We start from the raw sequence: 10,031 nt of genomic DNA on the forward strand, positions 1-10,031 counted from the left end.
AGCAATACCAACGCTATCTGCCACACGAATGCTCAGCTCCATTATAAGCTCTACTTTGATTAACCGAGGCACCTCCTCGATCATTGACCACGCATGTTTGTTCTGTGCCCAGCCCACTTAGGCCACCTTTGCCATACTGAAATTGTTCATAATTTGCTTTATCGCCCGCAAGTACGCTTTCATTCGGGAATCCCAAGCTTCAAAGTTGCATTAGAATTGATTAACAACAAGCTGAGAATCTAAGTATATCTCCACATCTTGGGCTCCCATTCGCAAAACAGCTCTCAGTCTGGTGAGTAAGGCTTCATACTCGGCTTCGTTATTAGAGGCCCTAAACCTCAGCCTAAAAGAATGCTCTAACCATATTCCTTTAGAAGTAATAATGACGATCCCGACACCGGTCCCCAGGGCACTTGATGCGCCGTCCACAAATATCTTCCACGGGCGACTCTCCACATGACAAACCATTTCACTATTGTTCTTAGGAGAAAACTCTGCAACGAAATCAACAAGGACTTGGCCCTTTATTGAGCTTCACGGCCTATATCGTATGTCGAAGGAACTTAACTGGGTCTCCTATTTAGCTATTCGGTCTGTGAAGTCTGATCTCTTTAACAACGACTGTAAGGGATATTCGGTCAGGACATACACAGTATGAGCCTGAAAGTAATGCGGCAACTTCCTCGTAGCATGCATTAAAGCTAATACCAGCTTCTCCAAGGATAAGTACCTTGTCTCGGCATCGACCAAAGTCTTACTGATGTAATACATAGGTTACTGCACTCTTTGGTCCTTTAGCAGCACAGCACTCATAGCATGATCAGACACTAAGAGGTACATGAATAAATCCTCCCCGGGCTCCGATGCCATTAACATGGGCGCTTGCATCAAGTAATCCTTTAAATCCCGAAAAGCTCTATCACAGTCCTCATTCCACTAAAATCCTTTCCACTTCTTCAGAAGTTGATAGAATAGTCAGCAGTGATCAGCGAATTTGGAAATGAATCGGTTAAGTGCAGCTAACATCCCAGTCAATACTTGCACCTCTTTCGGATTGCTCGGCGGCTTGAGGTGCTTCATAGCTTCGATTTGATTGGGGTTGATCTCTATTCCCCGATTAGTGATCAGATATCCCAGGAATTTACTGGCCCCCACACCAAAAGCACACTTGTCAGCATTAAGGCATAACTTATATTGCCAAAGTACCTCAAAAATCCCTTGAAGATCCTCTATATACCATACTTCCTGTTTACTTTTCACTACCATATCGTCAATGTACACTTCAACTGTATGCCCTATTTTATCCCGAAACATCCTCGTCATCATTTGTTGGTACGTGGCCCCAGCATTTTTTAACCCAAAAGGCATCACAGTATAATGGTAGTTGCATCCGGGGAAATGAATGCTGTCTTTTCTCGATCCTCGGATGTTAGGGCAATCTGATGGTACCCCTGAAAGGCATCCAAAAAGCACATCCTTGGGTGTCCGTACATGGCATCTACCAACTGGTCGATCTTCAGCATGGGAAATGGGTCTTTGGGCATGCTCAGTTCAAATCCGTGAAATCTACACAAACCCTCCACTTGACACTCTTCTTCTTCACTACCATGGTATTCGCTAACTAATCCAGGAAAAAATATCCCTTATTGCCCCAGCCTCCTTCAGCCTTTGAACTTCTGACTTCACTATCTCAACATGCTCTTTGGCTGATATCCTTAGTTTCTGCTTCTTATGAGGGAATGATGGGTCTACATTAAGTTTGTGAACGATGAACTCGGGATCAACCCTGGGTACCTCATACGAGCTCCATGTGAACACATCTACATTCTGTATCAAAAATAACAACGTTCCTACCTTATCCTCATCTTTCATACCTGCCCTTATCTGAAAATACTGGTCAACATCCGGTAGTATCTTCACTCTGATTAATTGCTTGGCATAACTAGCCCCCATTCCCTCCCGGGGATTCTGTAATTGTTATGAAGGGGTTTCCTTAGCAGTTTTCTTTTGCTTAGCCTACTCATTCTTCCGATTAACCGTAGCCATTGGGCATTGCCTGGCCATTTGCTGGCTCCCCCTTACTACGGCAATGCCCTGTTTGGTGGGAAATTTAACCTTTACATGCAAAGTGGACAAAACAACCCCCATTGCATGGATCCACGACCTTCCCAGAATCGCCATGTATGGAGAAAATGAATTGACCACTATGAATGCCACAATTACCTCCTTACCTTCTATATTTACGGGAAGGGAAATTTGACCCTCTAGAATGACCACCCTACCGTCAAACCTGACCAACGGTGTGTCATACTTCAATAGGTCTTGGTTTTTTAACCCGAGCCCCCTGTACAGGTCCAGATACATCACGTCGGCCCCGCTTCCCTGGTCTACCATTACTCTTTTGACCAAGAAACTGCTTATCTGGACCGCGACTACCAATGCGTCATCATGTAGTTGGACTATTCCTTCTAAATCATCATAGTCAAAAGCGATGGGCTCCCGACCAATCTTCATCTTTTTCTCAGGTGATTGCTCTCCTGCACAGTTTCCCATGGGTACTATGGTCAGCATTCCTCTTCTGGCTATAGTCGCACCCCTCGGGGCGGCATGGATGACTTTTATCTCTCCCAGTGGTGGAAGGAGCGGATTTCCCCTTTGTTGAGCACCCTGGCTAGTACCTCGATTTTCGGAATCCACCACAAATTCCTTCAGATATCTGGCCTTCACTAGTTGCCCCAGATGATCTTTCAACACCTAACATTGCTCGGTGGTATGCCCTTTATCCTTATGATATGTATAATACAAGCTTTGGTTCCTCCGAGACGAGTCACCCCCATCTTGTTCGGCCATCTGAAATACAGCTCGTGCTAAATCCAGTCCACGATCTTGTGCACTAGCTCTTTGAATGTCACATTCACCTCTCCCATTTGTACCTTCAGCTCTTATATTCTTAAATCCTTTCGGAGTCAGGGCTGAAAACCGGGGAACCAAGGGTGACTCGCTAGTGGGGCCTTACCCTTACTCTGTAACCAATCATCCTTGAGACGTTTATACTCTTCAATACACCTCACCAGCTGCCTCATACCCTCGGGAGGCTTCTTCGTCAATGATTCTCGTAGCTCGAAGTCCTTGGGGAGCCCCGTTCTAAAGGTGCTCTTCGCAATCTTTTCGTTGCCTCCACCTATCTCATTATAAAGCTCCAACTACCTGCTGGCATAACTACGAAGGGTTTCCCCAACCCTTATTTTCATAGAAAGTAACGCGTCTACCGGTTGTGGTACCCGACTGCAGGTTACAAACTGGACACCGAATTCTTAGATCAACTTGGCAAAACTATGAATGGAACCCTTCCATAACCCATTAAACCATCTCAACGCTGTGGACCCAAGGCTTGAAGGAAAAACCTTACACATTAGTGCGTCATTGTGAGTGTGCAGAGACATCATTTGGATATAATGGCTAACATGCTCCACCGGGTCCATTTTCTCATAATAGGAATTGAATGGTGGTCGGGTAAACCTGTTCGGCATTGGTGCCCATTCAATGTCATCTGAGAGTGGCGACCAAGCAACTCTTTGTAAGGTGCGGCTCATAGCATCCATGGCGACATTACGAGGCCTTCGCTCCTCTGGGGAATACGAACCTTGATCTACATACTCCCGTGAACGTGAGCGTTCCTAGTGCCAACGGGACTCTCGTGAATGTGAATGGTCCCGGCGTCTGCGAGACTCCCGTGAGTGTGAACGGTCTCAATGTTGATGGAAACCGAATTGATTGGACCCGGTATCATAGCGATCCCCTTCACTCACAGATCCCCTTGCTTGGTTATCTTGGTGTCTTCTCTGGCGTTTGCCTCCTGCCTTCAACTCTAAATCTCTTACCAGTCTCCGAGGCCAAACTGTTCTTCCTTGTGTTCACGCTTCCTATCTTCACGCTTTTTTTGCCTTCTGTTCGCGTAAAATAATCTGCAAGCACACAGAATCGTAACAAGTAGTAAAGTATTTTTAGAAAACGAATGTCGAACCCACAAGGATTAACTATGTTATTGAATACCAAAATTCACTAAATAAATTACTATTTGGAAATTCGAAAACAAATGGAATGTTCTACTATCTAAATTAAATTAAACTATTTAATAAAAATAAATCTACGAATAAAAAGAATTAACAAAGCATAAAACTCTAACAGTGTAAAAATAAGATAAGAATGGATATAGAGCAGTTGATTTCACCTAACAAATCCCACACAATTTATTCTTCCTAATTATTAAATTATAATAATCTCCCGTTAATGATTAAAAATTCCTTAAGTATTCAATATTTTCTCTCGAATAATATCAAAAATATCTTCAAATAACAATTCCATATCTCTATGTGAATTTAATTAATTGGAGACTCATTACGTACTTTGAATTTTCTGAAAAATCACACTAGTCGCGGTAAAGTGTCTCTACTTTCGCTCAACTAATGGTGTTTAATTCTAGAACTAAAATAACAAATCACCTCTCAGTCTCATTGTAATTCAATTGATCAAACTATAATTTGTAAAAAATAGTAAGCATTAAGAATAAGAATTAAACACTCAATCATGGAAATATTAAAAATAAAATAACTCAGAAAATAAATTGTGTGTTCATTGCTAGACTACATCAATGATCTAGAAAATAAAATTTAGTTCATAATAAAATTGAGAAGAAAACAAATAAAACTTATGTCTTTCATCTGAATTGGTTGATCAACATGAAGCTCTCGCCTTTGTCCTCAGATACTCCTCTTTTGAAAGACTCCCAAAAGCAAATTCTTCTATGCGGCGCCTCCTTTTCCTCTCAGGTTTCTTTCCTCTTCTTTTTACCCTAAAGAGCCTTTAAATAGGTCAAGGAATCCTATTACATGTTGAATTCCCGTTTGGAGAAAATTCCAGATTTTTAGGCTTCATTTAACCGATGATTTTGGCCCATTTAAATTCAGAATTCGGACTTTTGGTAAACTACAAAGTTGTATCCCTTTAAGTTAACTTTCCAGCCCAACTTGAATCATCTCAATTTGATATCTGAGCCGAAAGTTATGCCAAAAATACTAACTGATATGCAGGCTGGAATCCTAATCCAAATTGGACTTGGATTTGGTGCAAATTTCCTATGATTTCTTGCTCCAATTGGAACTAAATTTAATTGGCCTAGCCCCACTTTGCATGTAAAGCCCTTGTTACATGCAACACAAAGATATTATATAATCAGTAACAAAATAACATAAAAGTAAATCTAAATATGTAGATATGTGAGTACTTTATTGTATATATTTCATGCAAATCACCTTCGCTCTCGCCACGTGGATCGTTGAGATGATCCCACTGAACCACTTTCAGCAAAACCTTCTAAACGTCTCCTGGACATCTTCTGGGTGTGAGTCTCAACCGAACCACGGCTTTGTAGATCCCCACAGATGGCACCAATTGTGTGCACCCAGAATGAGCTTAAAGGGCTAGCTCACTCTTAGGCTCACAATATATTTATAATGTGGGCTTTGGATTTCCTATTTTGGGAGATTCTAGCTTAGAGACCCAACGGTGTCTCTCAAACTTCTGTATTGTTTCCCTCTCACTCTTATGACTTTATTGCTCTTAGCTCTCAACTTTCTTCAAAGCCCCCCCCCCCCCAAATCAACAACCATTTCCTCCTTTAGCTTCTCATATTTATAGCTTGTATTGTTTCCCTCTCACTCTTATGACTTTATTGCTCTTAGCTCTCAACTTTCTTCAAAGCCCCCCCCCCCCCAAATCAACAACCATTTCCTCCTTTAGCTTCTCATATTTATAGCTAGGTGTTAGTGGAAGGATTATGATTGCTTTCAAAATTAGTGCAATAGGAGGTCCAATGTCGTTAAGCGTAGGTGGGTGTTTAGGTAGGAGTGGGGTGTGGTAAAAGTGGCATTGGGACTAGTTCCCACTCCAGTAGATATGCTTCGCAGCTATATTCCCAAGGCACTGTCGGGTATACGAGGGATGGTGTGTCCGAACGCCTTTCTTCTTGCTCGGGAATGGTTCATCGAGCAATGACTTGGTGGCGAAACAGGGTGCGTGCTAATGTAGATTGCCTACTCCTCAAGCTTTTGGGCAATATGAAGCTTGGGCCCTTGGCTTTCGTGGGCTCGGGCTGGGGTTTTGGGTAGAAAGAGGTTGGGTCCATGGGCCACATTGTTAAGTCAAAATCTAAGGCCCAAATCAGTTTGGGTGCCGTACAGTTGCATTTTGAAACCAACAATTCAGTCTAGTCTTTCTTTAATATTAACCTTACATGACCCACGATGTGTATCTATTATCAACAAATCCCTGGTCCACTAAGTCATTTTCTTGTCATTACCTTCCAAACTAAATATACTACTAGCATCGCAAATCCTTTCCCTTGATTTATTCAACTTGAGTTCACGGTGATTATTTGATGGTAACAACATCTTTTATGGTATTTTATGTTTGTAATTTGAATCTTACCTCTTCCTCCCTTACTATCTATCTCAAAAAAAGCAAAATATACTTCATCGCCTTTTAATTAATTAGTGATTGATACAAATTCACCAAAGAAATTAAATTCTAAGTTATAATGCAAATTTGTTTGAGTATTCAATAAATATATGATGATTAGTTAAACATTCGATTTGAAAGAATGTAAATTGCAAATCAATGGAATTAAATTAATAACATAAACTTCTACATACAAAATATATTAATATCATAAATTTGGCCTCAGAGAGCATGGCATTCCCCTCATCACTCATTTGTTTAATCAAACAAGAACTCCTCCCCCTTCTGATTATTTTCTCCACAGTCCCAACTCTATGCCTCCTAGTTTAGCTTATATTACCTTAGTTTTCTATGATACCATACATAGTGGTTATTTTGAAATAAATAAATCACCCTTATAATTTTATTTTTCTGTCAATTCTAAAATACTCTAAAGTTTTGATATTTTGTTTTAGAAAGTTTCAACATATTGCGTTCACTCTTAATAATTGCTTTTTATTAGTATCAGATAAAGACATTAATTGGTTTCAATCTAAAGTTTCAAATGGATGTCTATCACAAGCTTAAATGTTAACTCAAAAAAAAAAAAAAAAAAAACCCTAATGTGATGGAATAAGATAACATCCACCAACCAGAAATTTTAATTAGTTAAACTCTCTCTCTCTCTCTCATCGGTAGTTGGCTAAATAATCATGGAATATACGAATATTTTAAGTGACGAAGAAGATACTTTTGTATGTAGGGTAGTGTTGTGGGAATATTCTAATGGCCTTATTCCTGAATATTCAACCTTAAAACTTAATAGGATTATTACTAGAAAATAGAAATATCATCACCCACAAAAAAAGAGGGGGGGGGGGGGGGGGGGGGGGGTATCCATCTACACATGTACGCTCCACTGCGGGGATTCCTCTGCCCCCTCGTCCTCGCTATTTGTGAATTCTGCTATGAAATCTGCCATGGCCTGTCCCTTGATAGCGATGCGCGGGCGATATTGGATGTCGAACTCGCTCAGTTCTATTGCCCAGAGTGTCAAGCGCCCGCAGCATCTGGGCTGCCCATTGCCCGTCGTAAAGGCTTATCAGTTAAGACAGTAATCGTGTGGGCTTGAAAGTACGGCTTCAGTTTGCGCGCTGCTATAACCAAGCGAAAGCAAGTTTCTCCATTGGTGGATATCTTTCTTCAGCTCCGCGTAACGCCCGGCTAGTGTAATACACGAGTTTCTGTATTCTTCCTTCTTCTCTGATCAAGGCGGCGCTGACGGCGGCTGGGGAGACAGCGAGATAGAGAAAGAGTTCCTCTCCTGGTTGCGAGGACTCAACAGTGGTGGGGAAGAGAGGTAAGCTTTCAGCTCTTCGAACGCTCGTTGGCACTCAACAGTCCATTCGAAAGACCTTTTTAATGTGCGAAAGAAGGGTAAGCACTTGTCTGTTGCTCTGGAGACGAACTTGTTTAGCGCTGCTATCTTGCCGTTGAGACTTTGTACTTCCTTCACATTCTTGGTGGTGCCATCTCCATTATAGCTCGGATTTTGTCAGGATTGGCTTCGATGCCTCTCTGGGACACCATGAATCCTAAGAATTTTCCTGCCGTCACCCCAAAGGCACACTTTCCTGGATTAAGTTTCATGTTGTAAGAGCGAAGGGTGTTGAATGTCTCCCTGAGGTCTTCTAAATGATCTTCTTCCCTTCGACTCTTAACCAGCATATCGTCGACATATACCTGAACGTTTCTTCCGATCTGCCGTGCGAACATCTTGTTCATAAGCCTTTGGTAAGTTGCGCCCGCGTTTTTTAGACCAAACGGCATTACCTTGTAGCAGAATAGGCCTTGGCTAGTTACGAAGGACGTTTTTTCTGATCTTCATCGTGCATTTTAATTTGGTTGTAGCCGGAGAAAGCGTCCATGAAGCTTAACAACTGATGTTGAGCCGTAGAGTCTACTAGAGTGTCGACTCTCGGGAGGGGTAGCTGTCTTTAGGGCATGCTTTGTTTAGATCGGTGAAGTCTACACACATCCTCCATTTCCCGGAAGCTTTCTTGACCATCACTACGTTTGCTAGCCAATCGGGGTAGTAGACTTCTCTAATAAATTTGCCTCTCGTAGCTTGCGGACTTCTTCGGCTATTGCTTGATCTCGTTCTGGGGCGAAGACCCGGAAAGGATGGTGATACATTTAGCCTATGCACCATGACGGAAGGAACTATTCCTGGCATGTCCTCGTTACTCCAGGCGAATACGTCCGATTTTCTTTGAGGAATGCTATAAGTGTTTGCCGGACTGCGGGACTTGCATGGGTTCCGATCCTTGTTGTCTGATTAGGCATGGAGTCGTCCAGGGGTATCTCTTCAAGCTCCTCGACCGGCTCCGTTGCGCTCCAGTGCTCTTCTATGTTCATAGTTTGGAGGTGGTCATCCATTTCCATCATGGCCACGTAGCATTCGCGTGCGGCAATCTGATTCCCACGTAGCTCTCCGACTCCGTGTTCTGTTGGGAACTTGATCATTAAATGATAAGTTGAAGTTGCCGCCCTCCACGCGTTGAGGGTGGGTCGCCCTAGGATAGCATTATAGGCGGACGAATGGTCAACCACAAGGAACGTTACGTCCTTTGTGATTTACTGGGGGTAGTCGCCTGCTGTCACAGCCAACGTAACCGCGCCCAGCGGAAACACCTTTGCACCTCCAAAACCGACAAGTGGGGCGTTCGTTGGAACCAGCTGTTCCCTATCGATTTTCATCTGCTGGTATGCCGGGTAGTACAAGATGTCTGCCGAGCTACCATTGTCGACCAACACTCGATGCAAGTTGTAGTCCCCCACCCGTAGGCTGACAACAAGCGCGTCGTCGTGCGGGTGATGAAGGCGTCGCGCGTCTTCTTCCGAGAACTCGATAACGGGGCTTTCCCTACGGGCTACATTTTGCACTGGACCCGTCAACTGGACGTTTTGGACCATCCGGAGGTACGTCTTTCGAGCCTTTTTGGAAGGCCTGGTAGCGATTCCTCCTACAATCATTCGTATGTCACCAACGGGAGGTCTTGGACGGTCATTGTCTCGTCGGGGAGGGTGTTCTGGAGGTGCTGGATCCGCTCTTTCTTTGCTTACGAATTTCTGCAACTTCCCTTGCCTTATAAGGGCCTCGATTTGCTGCTTCAAATCGTAACAGTCGGCGGTGTCATGGCCGTGGTCCCGGTGAAAGCGGCAGTACTTGTCTCTGGAGCGCCGGTTAGGATCCCCCTTTAGTTTTCCAGGGAAGGTCAGAGCCCCTTCGTCCTTAATTTGCATTAGGACTTGATCTATTGGGGCGGTCAGCGGGGTGAAGCTTGTGAATCTCCCTCCCGGAGGCTTAGGGCGCCTTCATCTCTTTGATCTCCTGTTCTGGGCCTCTTTCTTCCTTGGTCGGGTCGTGCATCTTCCTGCCTTTCCCTTTTCCTCGGCTTCTCTTCTCGGGCCTGCAGCGCGTCCTCGGCATTCATATACTTCGTAGCCTTGTAGAGTACTTCCGACATGGTTTT

General features: G+C 43.4%; 1 protein-coding gene across 1 annotated transcript; it reads right to left on the reverse strand.

The window, feature by feature from the left end:
* Positions 1–9,132: 9,132 nt before the first annotated feature.
* LOC136068327 (uncharacterized) lies at positions 9,133–9,801 on the reverse strand. The gene has a single exon (XM_065775354.1). It carries the CDS (start codon positions 9,799–9,801, stop codon positions 9,133–9,135), a length of 669 nt encoding a protein of 222 aa, XP_065631426.1.
* Positions 9,802–10,031: the final 230 nt, after the last annotated feature.

This window comes from Quercus suber, unplaced genomic scaffold, assembly GCF_002906115.3.
Source record: "Quercus suber isolate HL8 unplaced genomic scaffold, Cork oak 2.0 scaffold_110, whole genome shotgun sequence".
NCBI lineage: Eukaryota > Viridiplantae > Streptophyta > Magnoliopsida > Fagales > Fagaceae > Quercus > Quercus suber.